The 21,122-nt window shown below is 45.5% G+C and overlaps 1 protein-coding gene across 6 annotated transcripts in view; it reads right to left on the bottom strand.

The window, feature by feature from the left end:
- GABRG3 (gamma-aminobutyric acid type A receptor subunit gamma3) overlaps nucleotides 1-21,122 on the bottom strand; it is a 555,379-nt gene that overhangs the window by 252,293 nt on the left and 281,964 nt on the right. For all 6 annotated transcript variants that reach the window (XM_061626947.1, XM_061626951.1, XM_061626953.1 and 3 more), the window contains one exon: nucleotides 2,349-2,572. In XM_061626947.1, coding sequence (XP_061482931.1) covers nucleotides 2,349-2,572 — 224 coding nt within the window. The remainder of the gene's footprint in view (nucleotides 1-2,348; nucleotides 2,573-21,122) is intronic.

Raw genomic sequence — 21,122 nt, 5'->3', positions numbered from 1 at the left:
CATTTATTTATTTATTATTTATTTAATTTAATTTATATACCGCAGGGCCAGAGACAAAAGTGGGCAATCCAAAGGATATGCATACCATGGTTGCATTCCACCCATGCAAAAGTCACACAAACACACATCTCCCCATCTTCTGTCCAGATAAGCAAGAGTCATCATCACAGTTGAAGGACCCATTCCAGCTAGGCAAAAATACGCAAGGATAGTGCAGAGCAGGGCCAGTGAGAGATGTGACCTGAGGTGGGATGTGGTCTAGGTACAGTCCTGAGGTCCCAATAGAGAGATCTGGATGACCACACTCACACGCCAGGCCAGAGGTTCCCCAGTCCTGATCAACAATATCATATATGTGCAATCAGCCAAGGAGAGAATAATAGATTTACTCAAGAATGGCCAATAAAAAAGGCCCTAACAGAAGGATGTACTGTTGCACCAACTTACTGTTGTACTGTTTCATCAACAATTTTGGATTACATTATATCCACAACATTACTGGTTGGTTCCTCTATGGCTAGATGCAGACATAGTGCTACCAGACTGACTTAATCATTTTCAGTCAATAGTGATAGCCAATGCAGTACCTTTCAGGTGTGGTTGGACTACAACTCCCATTATCCCTGACCATTGGCTATGCTGTCTGGGGCTGATGAGAGTTGAAGTCCAACAATAACTGGAGGGCCAACTCTGGGATAAGTAATTGGGAACAACCCACAGGATCATGTGCTCTTTCCTTTTCCTCTGTTGTTTAGCCATTCCTCCCTCCCTGCAGCTTCATAGTTTACTACAGTTAGTGTTACATCTGTGCCACTTTTGATGCTAACTACAGGTAGTGCCAAACTAGTTTGCAACCATGGTTAGAAATGGCTTTGCAAACTCAAATGGTCTAACTATGATTAGAGACAATGTTGGTGCAAACATAATCAATGTTAATAATTAATTAATTAATTATCTTGCCCTTCCTCCAATCAGGAGCACTCGGTGGCTAACAAACACACACAAAGTAAAACAAACATGCAGTAATAAAAACCATACTTAAAATTATGCAATCACAACAAAATCAGCAACAACAAAGTATCTACAATAAATAATCCCCACCCAAATCAATTCCAGTTATGATCAAAATGCCTGGATTATATTTAGCCTTTGTTTAAATGTTTTATTGTGGGGATGAATCAGATGTTACCTGGGGGAAAGTTCCATACATGAGGCACTGTCACAGGGAATGGCATGTCTCATGTCATGTCACTACACTACTGATGAACAGATAGGGCAATGAGCTCCACAGTGGAACTGAATGATCTTGCAAGTTGGGAGGGCAAAGGGAGAGGATAATGAAAGCTATGTTGGGTGACTGGCAGTGGTTAGTGATATGCTTGACCTGGACAACTACAACAGCTTCTACTATCACCATTCATTTTTGTTCTGCTCTTCAACCTCCAAGACTAGAATGGCTCACCAATCAAAATACCACCAATACTCAACATACTTATAAAACAGCAGAACAGTAAAGCCAAATATTAAAATCACTGTCAGATAAGATTTAAGCCATTTGTTAAAACAGCATATAATGATCCTGGGTGACTAAAAAGGTCTGTATAAGCTAAGTGATAGCACCACACCCAGAGATGGATATGAAGGAACCTACTGGGAGGAAGGGCAGGATATAAATCTAACAAATAAATAAATAACCCAAATATGGATTGACTACAATAATGCTGTAGCATCATAAAGGTATTTTAGCCTCTACTGAGCTAGATAAGATGCACAATTTTATTGCCCATATATATGTCTGTGCGCACAACATTCTGCACGCATATCTCTTTATGTGCTCAGAACCACCTCCTCCATTGAAGTAAATGGGAAATATCTCAGAGAAGTTTCATGGGAATACCAGAATTCTACATGTCAACAACTGGTGGGTAAGAGCTAACATTAAAGGCTAATATTGGGAGCTTTTTTGTTTTTTGTTTTTATGTTTGTTTTGTTTTTGTTTTGCAGTGGGACTGCAATTTATCAACAGGATAGCGAAATGTGTCCTATGACTACACATGATTCTGGTGCATAAATCAGCACAATCCATTATGTTAGCCATCATGTCAAAGTAATACATTCCTAAAGCATCAGGTTGCCTGAACAATTCAACTCATTCCACAATAGAGGCAAGATACCTGGGACACTGCCCAATTTAAGCCAAAGCTTATCTCCAAACTTTATTTTATAGAGTTGAAATAAGCAATCTGTAATTTAAAAAAGAGGGGGAATTATTTCAACTTCCACTCATTGAAAGGGACAAACATATTTCAACTTCCACTCGTTGAAAGGGACAAATATTTTCTTCCTACCTTAGAGTATACAAGATTTTCCCGTCATTCCATATTCTCAGGAGCTGATTAGGTGTGGTAATCCAATGAGCTTCTGCAGTTTTAGAATTCCTGAAGATAGTATCTGGAATCCAAATTAACCCAACCATATTGCTGTTAAGGGTGAGGCTTTTTTTCATGGTACTGTTAAAACGAAGACGGCTGTCAGTCCACGTCTGAGCAAAAAATATGTCAATTTGGTATTCCTGCAATCGGAGAAGATTAGAAACAATTATTTACAATTTAGAACAGCAGGATTATCAGTTTATAAAAATATCAACATTTCACTTAAAATAACCCTTTATTTTGTATCCCATCCCAAAATGAAGAGGTTATATACTTGAGTTGAATTACCTGAGGACACCACTTTATCAATAGATAACAGGGTTCTGCAAAAAATGCCATAAGACTGAATAGAAACTGCCTAAGTTTGAAAGCAGAAGCTTCCTTGTGACCTCTCTCAATTTACCTAATTGTTGGCAAGCCTGATCCTGCCCAGTGTACTGCCTGCTATCACCGCATCTGGCCACACCTTTTCAGTGTTGAGGGAAACCCTCCTGAGTCACTACCCAGCCAAACTCCATGACTCTGAATGTGTGATCTAGGCACGCCCCCATCCCCCAACATTCTTCTCTCAGTCCCAATCCCATTTTTGGCCAAAAGGTGGCTCTTAAGTAATTGCATAATTCATTCATTCATGAAGGCTTGAGGGAATCCCCTTTCCTTATCCTGATGTTGCAGTGTGCAAGTTTATGGAATTCCCTTTCACTGTTCTGGTGCCTCAAGATGCTTGTCAGAGATTCTGGTTGTAATCCACTTCCTGCCCTGCTCTCCCATTATGACAGGCCTATGCAACAATTTAGGCCGCAGTCGTAATCCTACTTACCAGGGAGCAATCTCATACTTACTTCTGACTAGCCAAGGTTAGGATTGTGCTGTTAGAAACTAGCCCACTCTGTCAATTCCCCCTTTTGAGTACTGAGTGTGATATGGTAGGAAAAAAACCTGCTCCTCCAGAGTGGATAAAGCCTGCCAGATTACAGACAAATTGATTGGGGAGCGTTTGTGCTGGACTGGCCACCTTCAAAGTTTTATTTTATTTTAAAAAAAGGAAGCACCTACTTTTTTTTTTCATTTTGGGGCCAAATTGGAGTAAATTTGCAGACAAGAGTGCCTTTATGAGGGCATACATCCTGCCAGATTTCAGTAGAAGAGCTGCAGTGATTTTCCTAGTTCTTGTGGGAAATTGGTCTGAAAACTACAAATATAAGAGAGGTATCCCTGTGTTAGAAACTTGCTAAATTGCAGAAAAATAGGTCCAGGGACTTTTCTACTAGGCACCTTTAAAACTGATGTCAGGGTGGGAAGAACTAAAAGGCATTCACTTTCCAAGTAAAATAATTTCCTTTGATTACAGGCTTCACCTGTCAGTCACAACAGAGGTCTCCTTCTGTCCCTTCCTCACTCTAGTGTGTCTTCCCTCTTTCCCCATCACTCTACTCTGGCATTCTGGCATTGTGACATTACTTTTACTTTCAGCAGATGCTAGACTGCAGCATTTTTTTTATGTTAAGATCACCAAGGCACCATGAAGTACTTCAGAAATCCCCAGTTTGTTTTGTGCCACCTCAGAGAGATCCTGCTTCACATTTGAAAATCCAAAAATCCCTAAGCATCTTGACCATCTCAGGATTCACCAATGCACATCCCTATTAAATTAATAATACATTTGCACTCTCTCTCTCTCTCTCTCTCTCTCTCTCTCTCTCTTGCGTGCTCTGTGTGTGTGAGAGAAACCTAGCAAATATTGATATTTGCAATTGATGGTCATTTTTAATATTTTACATTTCTTACCACCTCAGCCTTCATGCATTGAAAAGAATAAATTTCAGCAATTCTCTCCAACTTGAGAACAAGCCTAGACAGTTGCAACTTGTCACTTTACATTTTACTTTCCTTGCCCTATTTTTACCAGAAAACAATTATTATGATGAAAGTTATTATTTATTAGAAAGCACTTGTGATTTACCAGTAAAAGTCAGCATTTTTATGACATTTGTCTAAAGCCTGATTAAATGTAACTACTGATAAATTTGACAGTTAACCATATTTCTGACATTTCAGCTGAAATCCTGCTTCCACTTACCTGGAAGTAAACCCCATTGAGATTAATAAGACTTACTTCTGAGTAGACAGGTATAGGATTACACCATACTGTAACTGTACAATATGAATTATGAAGCAGCTTGTTAAGGCAAAATTATTTTTAAATAAGTAATTAAAACATGATTTGGCATAACCGCAGTTTCTTTAGTGTGTTTTAGGGAGCTTTAAAGCCACTCTGTCAACAACTTTAGGAAATAGTTCTAAGTGAACTCAATAAGTACTAGTGAATTGATCTATGTATCAGCCGCTGCGATTGGACCAGTTATTTATTGCTTCATTTTGGCCTTAGAGTGGTTTATTTGATTGTGAAGAGATTTCATTAATGATTTATTTAATAAATTCCATATTTTCTTTGATTCAGTGAGCTTTTTCATTGTATATATGCCCCTTAAGTCACTCACCTGAGCCCACAAAGTTACATGGGGATCCGGCTGGGATGTGCATGCAAACCTGCCCCAATATGCTCTGCTGCATGGACTGCTTTTTTTATATTCATATGATTAGCTTAAAGGTTTGAAGAGGCTTCTTCAGTGAATTCTATTGAACACAGAGACTTTGAGAAAGCTAGTGTTCTCACTGGTGGTTATGTTTTTAAGCACAGTCAACTGAACATGCTCAAAACCCCTCTTTAGACCTTTGTGCTAATGACATAATTTATTTATATTATTTATTTATTTATTAATTAAATTTCTATACCGCCCCATAGCCGAAGCTCTCTGGGCGGTTCACAACAGAATAAAACATCAATATACAATTAAAACCACATATAGAATTCAAAAACACACAGGAATACTAAATATTAAGATACTAATATACTAAAATACTAAAATTATTAAATGTAAAGTACAAAGATGTGATAATGTTACATGATTAAAATGCCTGAGAGAAGAGGAAGGTTTTAACCTGGCACCGAAAAGATAACAACGTTGGCACCAGGTGTACTTCAAGGGGGAGATCGTTCTATAGTTCGGTGGCCACCACTGAGAAGGCCCTTTTTCTTGTTGCTACCCTCCGAGTTTCTCTCTGAGTAGGCGCCCGGAGGAGGGCCTTCGATGTTGAACGAAGTGTATGGGTAGGTTCATATCGGGAGAGGCGTTACATGAGGTATTGTGGTCCCAGGCCATGTACGGCTTTATAGGTTAAAACCAGCACCTTGAATTGGGACCGGAAACATATAGGCAGCCAGTGCAAGCGGGCCAGAATCAGTGTTATATGTTCGGACCGCCTGGTCCCTGTTAACAATCTGGCCGCTGCATTTTGCACGAGCTGCAGTTTCTGAACCGTCTTCAAAGGCAGCCCCACGTAGAGCGCATTACAGTAATCTAATTTAGAGGTTACTAGAGCATGAACAACTGAAGTAAGGTTGTCTCTGTCCAGATAGGGGCGTAGCTGGGCCACCAACCAGAGTTGGTAGAAAGCATTCCGTGACACCAAGGCTACCTGAGCCTCAAGTGACAAGGATGGTTCGAAAAGAACGCCCAAGCTACGAACCTGCTCCTTCAGGGGGAGTGCAACCCCATCCAGGACAGGACAAACATCCATCATCTGGTCAGAAGAACCACCCACTAACAGCATTTCAGTCTTGTCTGGATTGAGCCTTAGTTTATTAGCTGTCATCCAGTCCATTGTCGTGGCCAGACACCGGTTCAGCACCTCAACAGCCTCACCTGAAAAAGATGAAAAGGAGAAGTAGAGCTGTGTGTCATCAGCATACTGGTGACAACACACTCCAAAACTCCTGATGACCATACCCAGTGGCTTCATGTAGATGATAAAAATCATGGGGGATAGAACTGACCCCTGCAGAACTCCATACTGGAGGACCCAAGGTGTCGAGCAATACTCCCCATGCACTACCTTCTGGAGGCGACCCACTAAGTAGGAGCAGAACCACTGCCAAGCAGTACCTCCAACTCCCAAATCAGCGAGTCTCCCCAGAAGGATACCATGGTCGATGGTATCAAAGGCCGCTGATAAATCAAGGAGAATCAACAGAGTTACACTCCCCCTGTCTTTCTCCCAACAAAGGTCATCATACAGGGCGACCAAGGCTGTCTCAGTGCCAAAACAGGGCCTGAAACCCGATTGAAATGGATCCAGATAATCGGTCTCATCCAAGAGTGTCTGGAGCTGATCCGCAACCACTCGTTCCAGGACCTTGCCCAGGAATGGGATATTTGCTACCGGCCTATAATTGTTAAAGTTTTCTGGGTCCAGGGAAGATTTCTTCAGGAGCGGTCTCACTACCGCCTCTTTTAGGCAGTCAGGGACCACTCCCTCTCTCAATGAGGCATTAATCACTTCCCTGGCCCATCTGGCTGTTCCATCCCTGCTAGTGTCGTGCCCGGGTTGGGACTCAAGAACAGAATCACTTGATGAAAGCAAATCAGTTTTTATTAGAGTAATTTCCAGACATAGGCTTCTCCGCCTCATGAACTCTTAACATGAACCAAAACCCGCGGCAGGGAAGAGAGTTGATAGAACAGAGTTTCAAGCATTCCCCGTCCCTTATCAAGGGGGCTTTTGGGCCCGGATCCTCTCACTCCGCCTCAAACTGCCCACATCTACGCCCCTTCCCTCCTCTTTTCTTTGGCACCTTTTTAACTGTCTTCGGGTGCGGGGCGACGGGGGGGCGGCTGCCTCCTCCCCTTCTGATTCGGAAAGGATGTTAGGAAGTGGGGGGGTTGGCCCAACACTTCAAGCGATTTCTCTCTACCCTTCTCTGCAGCCGAACGACCTTGGTCCTCCTCCTCCCTCTCTGTCTGTAACTGCAGCACATTCCTAGGGGGGGAGTGCGTGAGAACCGAGTCTGTTGTCTGTTCAAGATTTCCCCCCTCTATCTGGGAAGCTTCCCCCTCCCCTTCAGACGCCTCAGCCCAGCCACCCCCTCTCCTAGCTCATTCTCAGAAACATCAGAATTCCAACCATACATCCTGACATCATCCCCTTCTCCATGCTGTGCTCCCTCCCACCCTGTTGGTTTAGGGCGATGAGGGAATTTCTCATGAAAGTCTCTCACTAAAATGGGGGCGTGAACGTCTTCTGCTTTTTCCCAGGATCTGTCGGCTGGCCCATAATTCTTCCAATGAATTAGATACTGCAGCTGGTTTCTCCTTCTCCTGGAGTCCAGGATCTGCTCCACTTCAAACTCTGTTTGCCCCCCCACCAACATTGGTGCCCCTGGAGATTCTATCGGCCTCAGCTCACTGGGGGGGGGGCGGCCTCTGTTAGCAAGGAACGATGGAATACTGGGTGCATTTTAAAAGTCTCTGGCAACTTTAAACGAAAAGCCACTGGGTTTATTTGAGCCTGGATTTCGAAGGGTCCCACTCTCCTATCCTGCAACTTTCTGCACTTACCCGGCATGTTAAGAAAGCAGGTCGACAGCCATACTTGATCGCCCACCTTGAGGGGGGCCCCCTCACACCGACGTTGGTCAGCAACTCTTTTGTATTCCCTTTTGGCTTCGTCTAATTGTTGTTTCAACACTTGCTGGGCTGCCTGTAATTCCTGGAGAAACTCCTCGGCCGCGGGTACCGGCCCACTGCCTGAGCGGCTGGGAAAAGCTTTGGGATGAAATCCATAATTAGCAAAGAAGGGTGTTTGCCCCATGCTGGTGTGCACGGAATTATTGTAGGCGAATTCTGCAACATGTAAATAGGAAATCCAGTCAGTTTGCTGGTAAGATACGTAACAACGCAGGTATCTCTCCAAAACTGCGTTAAGTTTCTCAGTTTGTCCATCAGTCTCGGGGTGGTGAGATGAGGAGAGCCTTAGCTCCGTTTTCAACTGCTTCCAAACAGCTTTCCAAAACTTAGCTGTGAACTGGGTGCCTCGATCCGAGACGAGGCTGTCTGGCAACCCATGCAATCTGTAAATCTCTTTTATGAACACCTTTGCCGTCTCCTTAGCGTCCAAGGCCCCAGAGCACGGGAGGAAGTGGGCCATTTTAGTCAATGAATCCACGATCACCAAAATAGCAGTCATTCCTTGTGACCTTGGTAGATCGGTTATAAAATCCATGGAGAGGTCCTGCCAGGGCCCCTTTGGAGTGGCTAGAGGTTCCAACAGCCCTGCAGGCCTTCCCGTGCTTGTCTTCGCCCTCAAACACATGGCGCAGGATTTTACATAGTTCTCAACATCTCTGCGCATTTGAGGCCACCAAAAATCCTTAGCTACATTTTGAATGGTTTTAAAAATGCCGAAGTGCCCAGCTGTGACATTGTCATGGCATTGATGCAATACTCTGAGTCTGAAGTCCCCTTTTGGCACATATCTGGCAGTTTTAAACCACAACAACCCATTCCTCCAGTGGAAACTTACTTCTGAGTCCGTGCTCTACTCCATTTCCTGGATGTAATGTTGTATGTCTGGATCCCCCTGCTGGGCCCTCTTGAGCTCTTCTTCCCAGGACGGCTGACAGGCTCCTAACGTGAGTTTTTCTGGTGGGATGATGTGTTGCGGGGGGTGTCAGCCTTTTCGTCTTTGTATTGGGGTTGTCTGGATAGGGCATCCGCCCTCTGATTTTTTGTATGGGAGTGGTACTTTATTTTGAAGTTAAACCTGGCGAAAAACTGCGACCAGCGTATCTGTCTCTGGTTCAATTTCCTAGCTGTCTGTAGGCTCTCAAGATTCTTGTGATCACATCGTACTTCTATCTGATGTTGAGCCCCTCTAAATATTGCCTCCAGTTTTCGAATGCGTCTTTGATAGCTAAAAGTTCCTTTTCCCACACAGTGTAGTTTTTCTCAGCATCCTTGAGCTTTCGAGAGTAGTATGCACACGGGTGCAGTTCCTTCCCACTCCTGTCAGGCTGCAAGTGAACCCCCCCGATCGCCTGGTCTGAGGCGTCAGCTTCCACGACGAAAGGCCGGGTCGGGTCAGCAAAGCGTAGGATAGGTTCGGAGGCAAATTTCTCTTTCAGCTCTTCAAACGCTCTTGCTGCCTGATCTGTCCATTGGAACTTCCCTTTTCCCCTTAAACAGTCTGTGAGGGGGGCGGTTAGTTTGGAGAAGCCCGGGATGAATTTCCTGTAGAAGTTGGCGAAGCCCAAGAAACGTTGCACGTCTTTCTTGGTGGTCGGTTGTCCCCAATCCAACACACAGCTCACCTTTCCGGGATCCATCTCCACTCCCCCTGCTGAAATTCGGTATCCAAGGAAGTCCAGGGAAGACAGGTCAAAGCCACACTTTTCCAGCTTGGCATATAGGTGATTCTCTCTCAGCCTTTCCAGCACAGTTCTCACGTGTTGGTCATGCTCTGACTGGCTCCTTGAAAATATCAGGATGTCATCCAGATAACAAACCACGTACTGGTCCAAGAGGTCTCTAAACACTTTGTTCATGAACTTCTGGAACACTCCTGGACTGTTACTTAACCCAAACAGCATGACCAGGTACTCAAATTGACCATAAGAGGTGTTGAAACTCGTCTTCCATTCATGTCCCTCCTTCATTCGGACCAAATTGTATGCCCCCCTCAGATCCAACTTTGTGAAAATTGTGGCAGAACGCAATCGATCTAATAACTCTGGAATCAGGGGCAGGGGGTAGCTGTTCGGGATGGTAATTTGGTTGAGGGCGCAATAATCATTACAAGGTCGTAATTCACCCCCCATCTTTTTCACGAAGAGTAGGGGGGCTCCTGCAGGCGACTGCGAGGGACGAATAAATCCCCGCTTCAAGTTCTTTTCCAAAAATTCTTTCAGAGCTACTCTCTCTTGTTCTGTGAGGGAGTAGATTTTGCCTGCAGGAATGCTCGCTCCTGGCACCAAATCGATAGCGCAGTCATACGGCCGATGGGGGGGTAAAGTCTCAGCTTCAGTTTCACTAAACACATCCTCAAAGTCCAGATATTTTGAGGGGAGGGTCACCTCCTTGACCTCCTGCACAGCTCCTGCTAGGGCTTTTATTGCTTTCTCTGGCTGACAATTTTCGTGGCAATACTGGGACGTAAACCACACGACTGCTTCTCTCCAGGCTATTTTTGGGTCATGCTTTATCAACCATGGCATTCCCAGAATCACCTCAAAGTTAGACAGGTCTGACACACACAAGGAAATGAACTGTTCGTGCCCCGGGATTTCTAGCTTCAAATCCTCAGTGGCTCTAGTGACCCCCCCCAGACTTTAGTGGTCTGCCATCTATCGTCTCCACTGATAAGGGGGCTTCTAGGTTCCGATACGGGATATGATGGCGTTTGACTAGGGCGGTATCGATGAAGTTTGTAGAGGCTCCACTGTCGATCAACGCTGTTGAGTTGAACTGCACTCCTGTGGAAGTTGTAATCCTAATGGGTAATACCAGAACTCCTTTTGGGGGGGATGGGTTAACCGAGGCCCTTTGCACAGTGCTGCCCCCAGTCCTCCGGCCTGCACTAGGACTGGGTGCTTCCATTTCCCGACGGCCCTGTTCGGTCTCCTTTCAGTTCACAGTCCCTGGCTAGATGGCCTGGCTTGGAACAAATAAAGCAGAGACATTCTCTGCGACGTCTGTCTCTTTCCTCCTCCGACAGCTTCGTCCGCGCCCCTCCCGAGCCGTCCCCCGCGTTGTCTGACGTCCCGGGGGTCGAAGGGATTTTACTGCGGGATACTGAGGCTGAATATTTTTGCACCTCTTGTTTTCTTTCTAACCGTCTTCCTTCCAGTCTGTGATCAATTTGTAGGCACAGCTGGATTAGTCCAGACAAATCAGTTGGAGGTGCGACTCTGGCCAGCTCATCCAGTATCTCAGCATTCAGTCCACTTCGGTACATAAACATCAGTGCTGAGTCATTGTATCCAGTCTCTTGGGATAAGATCTTAAAGGCATTGGTGTATAACAGCACAGTTCCTTTTCCCTGCTTCAGGGCACTCAATTGTCTAGCCACCATCTTGGCTCTTTGGGGATCCTGAAACATTTCAGTCAGGGCTTGTATAAATGCTCCATACCTGCCCAGGATGGCATCCTTTCTGATCAGATAGGGGGTGACCCACTTGGCAGCTTCCCCTTCCAATAGACTGATCACAAATGCCACTTTGGCAGCATCATTGGGGAATTCTCCATCCTTAATGTCCAGGTACATCTCACATTGGGCCACGAAAGTGGAGATCTGGTCGCTCTGGCCCACATATTTGGGTGGTAATCCAATGGGGATCTTGGCCACAGCGGCTGCAGGGGCTGCCCGCATTCGATCTATTGTGGATTTCAGGCTCTGGTTGTCCGATTTCAAGGTTCTCACAGTTGCTAACAGGCTTTGAACGTCCGACTGTAGGTCTGCCACGCTCAACCTCAGTAGCTTCACTTCTTCCGTCTCAGAAGTGGGGTTTACCCCCCCCCAGCAGCTCCCTTTTCCATCTTGTCACGTTCAAGTGGCGGGAGTAAGGAGAGCTGAGTAGTTGGTTCTATCAAACTGTCGTGCCCGGGTTGGGACTCAAGAACAGAATCACTTGATGAAAGCAAATCAGTTTTTATTAGAGTAATTTCCAGACATAGGCTTCTCCACCTCATGAACTCTTAACATGAACCAAAACCCGCGGCAGGGAAGAGAGTTGATAGAACAGAGTTTCAAGCATTCCCCGTCCCTTATCAAGGGGGCTTTCGGGCCCAGATCCTCTCACTCCGCCTCAAACTGCCCACATCTATGCCCCTTCCCTCCTCTTTTCTTTGGCGCCTTTTTAACTGTCTTCGGGTGCGGGGCGATGGGGGGGGGCGGCTGCCTCCTCCCCTTCTGATTCGGAAAGGATGTTAGGAAGTGTGGGGGGGTGGCCCAACACTTCAGGCGATTTCTCTCTACCCTTCTCTGCAGCCGAACAACCTTGGTCCTCCTCCTCCCTCTCTGTCTGTAACTGCAGCACATTACTGGGGGGGAGTGCATGGGAAACGAGTCTGTTATCTGTTCAAGATTTTCCCCCTCTATCTGGGAAGCTTCCCCCTCCCCCTCAGACGCCTCAGCCCAGCCTCCCCCCTCTCCTAGCTCATTCTCAGAAACATCAGAATTCCAACCATACATCCTGACAGCTAGCTTTTATTAGCCAAGAAGGGCAAGGATCCAATACAGAAGTGGTTGCACGCACCTGTCCAAGCACCTTGTCAACGTCCTCAAGCTGTACCAACTGAAATTCATCCAAAAAATCAGGACAAGACTGTGTTCCAGATACTTCATTTGATTCAACTGTTATAACATTGGAGTCTAAGTCCCGACGGATGCAAAAGATTTTTTCTTGGAAGTGTCTAGCAAAGGCATTACAGCAGGCCTCAGATGGTTCTACCGTGTCCCTAGGGCCAGAATGTAGTAGTCCTCGGACAATTTTGAAGAGCTCCGCTGGACGACAGATAGATGATTTAATAGTGTCAGCAAAATATTGTTGTTTTGCTGCTCTCACTGCCCCTAAATACAACCTGGTATAGGCACTTACCAGTGTATAATTGCATCCATCAGGAGTTCATCTCCATTTGCACTCAAGCCGTCTCCTATATTGCTTCATCACTCTCAGCTCTAGAGTATACTATGGAGCTGTATGAGCTCTACATAGGAGAGGGCGCACGGGAGCGATCGTGTCAACTGCCCTGGTCATTTCTGTATTCCACAGTTCAACCAGGGTTTCGACAGGAGCGCCAGCCCTATCAGCCGGAAAACTCCCCAGAGCCCTTTGAAAACCATCCGCATTCATTAGTCTCTGGGGGTGGACCATCTTAACTGGTCCTCCACCTTTGCAGAGGGGAGAAGCCGCTGTAAGTCTAAACTTCAACAAGCGGTGATCTGTCCATGACAAAGGAACTAACAAATTTGTAAGTCGCCTAGAGTGGCCATCGGCCAGATAGGCGACGAAGAAATTAAATTTATTATTATTATTAACTGATGTAAAGTTCCCCACATTCAGATCACCATCTCCATGTCCAGTTGCGAAAACCAAATCTAGAGTATGCCCTGCTACATGAGTTGGGCCAGTGGCATGTTGGGACTTCCCCATGGTTGTCATGGCGGCCATGAAGTCCTGAGCCGCCCTGGATAGGGTAGCCTCGGCATGAATGTTGAGATCCCCCAGTACCAACAATCTGGGGGATCTCAACAATACATCCGAGACCACCTCCGTCAGCTCAGTTAGGGAGTCTGTTGTGCAGCTGGGTGGACGGTACACCAACAGAATCCCCAATCTGTCCCCTTGACCCAACACAAGGTGTAAACACTCCAGACCAGTAGTCACAAGGACAGGGTGCTTGGAAAGGAAAATGGAACTCTTATAGACTACAGCAACCCCCCTCCCCGACCCTCGGGTCTACCCTGATGCTGAACCAAGTACGCTGGTGGGCACAGCTGGGAGAGAGCAACTCCCCCCTGCTCACCCACCCAGGTCTCAGTTATACAAGCCAGATCGGCTGCCTCTTCCAGAAGTAAATCATGGATGAGGGAGGTCTTATTTATATACCGATCTGGCATTTAAAAGCAGCATCCGGAGACCCGACAGCTGGCTGATAGGGCAACCATCAGACCTGTGGATGTGGGGAGGACCGGAACAAGGTACAGTCGTTAACTGCCTGGGCCGAGTTCCCCTCACCTGGCAAGTCCTCCACACAACGTCATATCTCCCTCTACCCGTCACTATACTGATTGGGGCCCCCTCAAATCTTCCCACTCGGTTCTGTATCCTCTCTCCCAGGCACATAGCATGGGCCTACTGACTTTCACCATACACATACACACACACCCTTACACACACCCAATCCTCTGCAGAAAGCAGGAGCCACTACAATTAATAAATAGAAATGCTGTAAGTAATAGCTGATGTAATCTGAAGGGCAGCTCAGGGGTGTTGCGGGCAGGGCTTGGGTGTGCACTTTTGCTCTGTCCCCAGTTTAAGCCTTTTCACGTTCAGGTGAATGCCAGAACACAGATACTGGGAACAGTGTTACGACAGTGCTGAGCAGGCTGGTATTTTATGGAACACACATTATTTGTGTTTTTGCTACTGAGCATGGGGAAAGTGATCTGGATGTGGGGAGTTTTACAACACTCCCTTTGTCATGGACAGACCACTGCTTGCTGAAGTTTAGACTTTCAGTAACCTCTTCCCTCTGCAAGGGTGGGGGACCTATTAAAATGGTCCACCCCCGGAGACTAATGGATCCTGAAGGTTTTCAAAGGGCTCTGGGGGATTTTCCGGCTGATAGGACTGGCGCTCCTGCTGAAGCCCTGGTCGCTCTGTGGAATACGGAGATGACCCGGGCTGTAAACACGATCGCTCCTGCACGCCCTCTCCTGTGTAGAGCTCATACAGCTCCATGGTATACTCCGGAGCTGAGAGCGATGAAGCAAGATAGGAGGAGGCTTGAGCGGAAACGGAGACGAACTCCCGACGGATACAATTATGCGCTGGTTAGTGCTTCAACTAAGCTCTATGTAGGAGCAGTGAAGGCAGCTAAAAAACATCATTTTGCTGCCACTATTAAATCATCTCTTTGCCGCCCAGCGGAGCTCTTTCGAGTTGTCCGGGGGCTTCTCCATTCAAACCCTCCGGACACGGTGGAATCATCGGAGGCCCGCTGTAATCAGTTTGCAGATCACTTCCAGAATAAGATCTCATGTATCCGCCAGGACCTAGACTCTCAAGTTATAGCAGTAGATCCTAGTGAGATGTCCGGAGCACAGTCTTGTCCTGTTTTGTTGGATGAGCTTCAGTTGGTTCAACTCGAGGACGTGGACAAGGTGCTTGGACAGGTACGTGCAACCACTTCGGTACTGGATCCTTGCCCCTCCTGGCTGATAAAAACTAGTAGGAATGGAACAGGTAGCTGGGCCAAGGAAGTGATAAATGCCTCTTTACGAGAGGGAGTGGTCCCGGGCTGTCTGAAAGAGGCAGTGGTGAGACCACTCCTGAAAAAGCCTTCCTTGGACCCAGACAATTTTAACAGCTACAGGCCAGTGGCGAATGTTCCATTCCTGGGCAAGGTCTTGGAACGGGTGGTTGCTGGCCAGCTCCAGGCGCTATTGGATGAAACTGATTATCTAGATCCATTTCAATCGGGTTTTAGGCCCGGTTTTGGCACTGAGACAGCCTTGGTCGCCCTGTATGATGACCTATGTCGGGAAAGAGACAGAGGGAGTGTAACTCTGTTGATTCTCCTTGATCTCTCAGCGGCTTTTGATACCATCGACCATGGTATCCTTCTGGAGAGGCTCACGGAGTTGGGAGTTGGAGGTACTGCTTGGCAGTGGTTCCGCTCCTACTTGGCGGGTCGTCTCCAGAAGGTAGTGCTTGGGGAACATTGCTCGACACCGCAGGCTCTCCAATATGGGGTCCCGCAGGGGTCAGTTTTGTCCCCCCTGCTTTTTAATATCTACATGAAGCCGTTGGGAGAGGTCATCAGGAGTTTTGGAGTGCGTTGTCATCAGTATGCTGATGACACGCAGCTCTACTTCTCCTTTTCATCTTCTTCAGGTGAGGCTGTCGATTTGCTGAACCGTTGCCTGGGCGCGACAATGGACTGGATGAGAGTTAACAAACTGAAGCTCAATCCAGACAAGACTGAGATGCTGTTGGTGGACGGGTTCTCTGATCGGATGGTGGATATATACCCTGTCCTGGATGGGGTTACACTCCCCCTAAAGGACCGGGTTCGTAGTCTGGGAGTCTTTTTAGACTCTTCCCTCTCACTTGAGGCTCAAGTAGCCTCGGTGGTTAGGAATGCGTTTTACCAACTTCGGTTGGTAGCCCAGCTACGTCCCTATTTGAGTAAAGAGGACCTTACATCAGTGGTACATGCTCTGGTAACCTCATGTTTGGATTACTGTAATGCGCTTTACGTAGGGCTACCTTTGAAGACAGTTCGGAAGCTACAACTAGTGCAAAATGCGGCGGCCAGATTGCTGACAAGGACCAAGCGGTCCGAGCATATAACACCTGTTCTGGCCAGCTTGCACTGGTTGCCAATATGTTTCCGGGCTAGATTCAAAGTGTTGGTATTAACCTATAAAGCCTTATACGGTGTGGGACTACGATACCTTGCGGAACGCCTCTTCCGATATGAACCGGCCCGTGCACTACGTTCTGCTACGAAGGCCCTCCTCCGGGTTCCAACTCACAGGGAGGCCCGGAGGGTGATGACAAGATCTAGGGCCTTCTCAGTGGTGGCCCCCGAACTATGGAACAGTCTCCCCGAGGAAGTACGCCTGGCGCCGACTCTGCTCTCCTTCCGGCGCCAGGTCAAAACCTTCCTATTCTCTGAAGCATTTTAAGTTACACTGATTTACTTTTAAAAATGTTTATTGTATTGGATTGTTGATCGTATTTTAGTATTATTTTGTTATTCATTGTATTTTTATGCTATTTTATGTTCACCACCCAGAGAGCTATTGCTAGTCGGGCGGTATATAAATTTAATAAATAAATAAAATAAATAAAATATAAATAAATATTTAGCATGACTAGTGTTTATAACTAGAGTTTGGACCCTCTGGGTATTTTAATGCATATTTTAAAACTTTCAAAGAAATGGTCTTAAATAATGTTCCTATGTGTAGAAGCACAATTTATCATACAATTAAATACAGCCTGAGGACAGGTTGCGGTTTGATTGCTACAGTAAGGTAATTTAATCCACAGAGTATCACTTCATTATTTTACCTTGTTGAAAGAGGCTTTAAAGAAGCACACATATAAAGAAATCTTCAGCTTGGGAGCCCTGAGACTTGGCTGCTCCAAGGATAAAGTTTCATGTGTGACCTGAATAGAAACTTAGCGACCCCTTCTTGGAACTGTGTACGCCCAATGTGAACTAGATGGCAGAGCAATATACAGTCTCTGTCTACTTAACCAGCTCTTTCTGGTGATTAGAAATAGCTCACCAGGTGGAACAGTGTCACTATGCTAGCTTCCCAGCAGCTAGGTTGCTATTGCTTATCGGGGGGGGGGATGTGAGGTGCCACAGTATAAATTCACATGCAGAACCAATCTAGGCCATTCACACCATACGTTTATTCCACTATTATTCCACTTTAAATAGTCATGGCTTCCCCCAGAGAATCCTGGGAAGTGTAGTTTGTGAAGGATGCTGAGAGCTGTTAGGAAACTTCTATTCTCCTCATGGAGCTACAACTGCCAGAGTGGTTAGTCAGTCCCTTTTCCCAGTCACTCTAAAAACTGTAGCTCTATGAGGGGAATAGGAGCCTCCTAAGAACCCTCAACTCCATTAGCAAACTATACTTCCAAAGATTGTTTGGAGGAAGTCATGATTCTTTAAAGTGGAATAAAAGTGGAACAAATGTTGCGAATGTGTCCCCCATGTTCCTGCCATTGCATTTGTACCATGCTGACATCTCCACTGCCTTGTCCCTCCCCTTCTCTCACCAGGTGAGCCACTTCTGATGATGACTAGTCCATGGGAGAGTGGATTCTATATATTCTTCCTCTATTTTGAGTCAGCTTAATTTTCTGTGTAAATTTTAAAAAGAAATAGTCGTGGTAACTTTATGTGATTTGGTTAACTTCCTGATAATGCAAGTTCTATTTTACTTTGAATTTTTAGGGGAATAGATATATATTTATTAGGGCTGTGCTCTATATTTGGTGGCGGACCGAACTGAATTGAGCCTCTTTGGAGGCATATAGACCTTAACCGAGTTGGGTTGAGATAGCCCCGGATTGCTACAGGTTGGGTACGACAGTCCTCCTCAGAGCCCACAGATCAGGGCCATGAGGTGGATAGGGACAGCTGTGCACAGCCCTAGTATTAATCCAGTTTTGTCAAAATTGTCATTTTGATGTGTCTAAAATAATTTGTAATTTTAACATTCTTTAGTTATGTCTTATATTTTGTGTATACTGTGTTTGTACTTTATGATATAAGGTGTATGATGAAACAAGGAAATTTTGTCTTAGCGCGTAACCTATAAACAATAACCTTATTTTGGAGCTGACCCTGTCAATGCTTGCACTTTTGGAGTCCAGTTCATTAAGAACATCACCTCTATGGAAGCCTGGCAATGTCATGAAGAGATATTGATCGTGGAGAATCACATTTTTGTGGAGTGTGTGTGGGTGTTGTAAGGAGGCATGTATATTTTGGAGTTTTTTATTCTTTGGTTTATATTAATAGATCAAGGCATGGGAGTCCAGATATAGTGCACTCTTAGAAACAGCCCTCACAATGATGCCACATTTTAGAATGGCTAGTAAATGTTTTCTGACCTCAGGAAGGCAAGTATTGATAAGTTAGTGAGTAATAAGAAAGATTTAAATTGAAAATTAAGCCAAAGGATAATCCCTTTAACTGAACAATAGTTCAAACCAAAACCTAAGATCATGAGTTTACAAGATAAGCATGTGTTTCCTAGAAACAGAAATTTACATTAACACATCCTACTGAAGACATTGTATAATTTCTAACTTCGCTTAGTTAAAACAAACTCTAAAAGTATATGTCTTCTTTCTTCTCATGCATTCACTACCTACTTCCATTTCCATGTAACCCACTGATACATTTAAACTGAAGATTTTGCCTGGATTAAAGCAGCACACTGTGGCTCAATGAACCTTCTGACATCACATTGCTCCGTAGGATCATCTAACACTCAGCATGGGACACCGGGATAAGGAAAGCATGAGAATAGTATCCTTGGCTACTTGGCGATATCTAGAAGGGGAGAGTTTAACTGTTGCCAGGCATATAGCTCTTTATCCTGACTTTGCAACCTGGTTTTCTTCAGAAAAGGTATATTCTCAAACTATACCCTTTTCTTCTTTTCTTCTTGTTTCTTCAGTGTGAATCTATGTGCTCACTATCTTGGGTTTGGTTGTGGGTAGGGCATCTCTATACTTTTATAGATATTGTAATAGCCAGAAGATGCCCACAGTTGAAGCTGAAAATTTGATGCTATATTTTTCCTTTTCCTTCTAATTACCCAATCTTTTGTTCACATTTTTCTGTGTGTGGTGTTACTGGGGTTAAGGGCAAGGTTATATACATTTAGAGCAACTTGTGGCTTTTCTTGACTTTACAAAAGGTTCCACTACACTCTTGGAGTATGAGTCTTATGTGGGGTACACATGCAGAAGGGTTCAGACTTACATGAGTAACTGTGAGTATGTACATGCACTTTATACTAAGTGGCCTAAAAACTACTGTGAGGATCTCCCTTTGTTGTTCTTTGGCTTGTTATTCCTGTTGTTCCGCTTCTGGTATTTTCTCATTCCACCATTCACACAAGGCCTCTTCTCACCCTCAGCCCACATCTTTCAAACACACTGGAAATATACTAGCAGCACCAACATTTCTAATCTTATTATTCTCTGCAACACAAGCATCCTCTTTCTGCTGAGGTACTGAATGATACCAGTATACAGAGAGTCTAACATAAGAACAGAGTAAGCTGTCTTATATGAAGTTAGACAACTGGTCAAGCTAGCAGTATTGTCTCTCCAGGGTTTCAGGCAGGGGACATTTCAGTACTACCTGGAGATGCCAAGGATTGAACCAGGGGCCTCCTGCATGTAAGGCAGATACTCTCGCACTGAGCTATGGCCTTTCCCCTAACTGTGCAAACCTCAGCCTACTTACTATGACCTGGGAGACCAGGGTTCAAATCCCCACACAGCCATGAAGCTCACTGGGTGACTTTGGGCCAGTCACTGCCTCTCAGCCTTACAGGAAGGCAATGGTAAACCCCCTCTGAATACCACTTACCATGAAAACCCTATTTGTACGGTCGCCATAAGTCAGAATTGACTTGAAGGCAGTCCATTTCCATTTTTCACTCCTGGCAGGGAAAAAGCATGCATGGGATTGTGTTGTTATTCTTGGGGGGGGGGGGACACCACTGCAGTTTTTCCTCCCACAAATAAAGATGGTATCACTGTAACTGTTCCCTCCTCACGATTGTTCTATTCCTTCCTATTCCCAAAAGGAATCATGGCAGCTGGTTCATACCAAAAATATCATACAAATTATATGTTTTCCACTTATAATTATAATGTTTTCTGGAGATGCCGGTGCTGTGTGTGGCATCATCAGAAAACATTATAAGATAGGATTACAACAGTCCACCCAGTACTCCTCCTGTACAAGCTCCATTTATTTAAGTGGGCCTTTGGGGGAGAAGACCAGCTGGTATAGTACAGTGAGGAGGAGAGCCTGGCTGGGAGTCCAGAATCTATCAGTTCAAATCCCCACTCGTGTCTCCTGGGTGTCAAGGGCCAACTAAAGATCACCCCCACAGTGAGTGGCTCAGGGGTTACATGCCCTGCCACCTGTGCAGCCATGGGCAAGCTACATAGTCCCAAGGAGCCCAGTTGCCCCCCAGCTGGCAGTTGCAGACAAGTTAGGGGCTGGCTTGTGCAGCTGTGGCAAGCTGAGCAGACCCTAGCCAGCTGGGGAGGACTAGCCTCAGAGGGAGGCAATGGTAAACCTCCTCTGAATACCGCTTACCATGAAATCCCTATTCGTAGGGTAGCCATAAGTCGGGATGGACTTGAAGGCAGTCCATTTCCATTTCCATTTGGGGGAGAAGAACAGCTTACTGGATTGCTTCTCGTGCTTCTGAAACTACCCAGGCACCTGCCTGTGCACAGTGTAATCCTTACAACTCTTCTGCTCAAGAAACACTGTCATGTAGTGT

The sequence above is a fragment of the Rhineura floridana genome, chromosome 5 (assembly GCF_030035675.1).
Source record: "Rhineura floridana isolate rRhiFlo1 chromosome 5, rRhiFlo1.hap2, whole genome shotgun sequence".
NCBI lineage: Eukaryota > Metazoa > Chordata > Lepidosauria > Squamata > Rhineuridae > Rhineura > Rhineura floridana.
The sequence above is the reverse complement of the archived record's forward strand: the minus strand, read 5'-3'. Positions and strand labels throughout refer to the sequence as shown.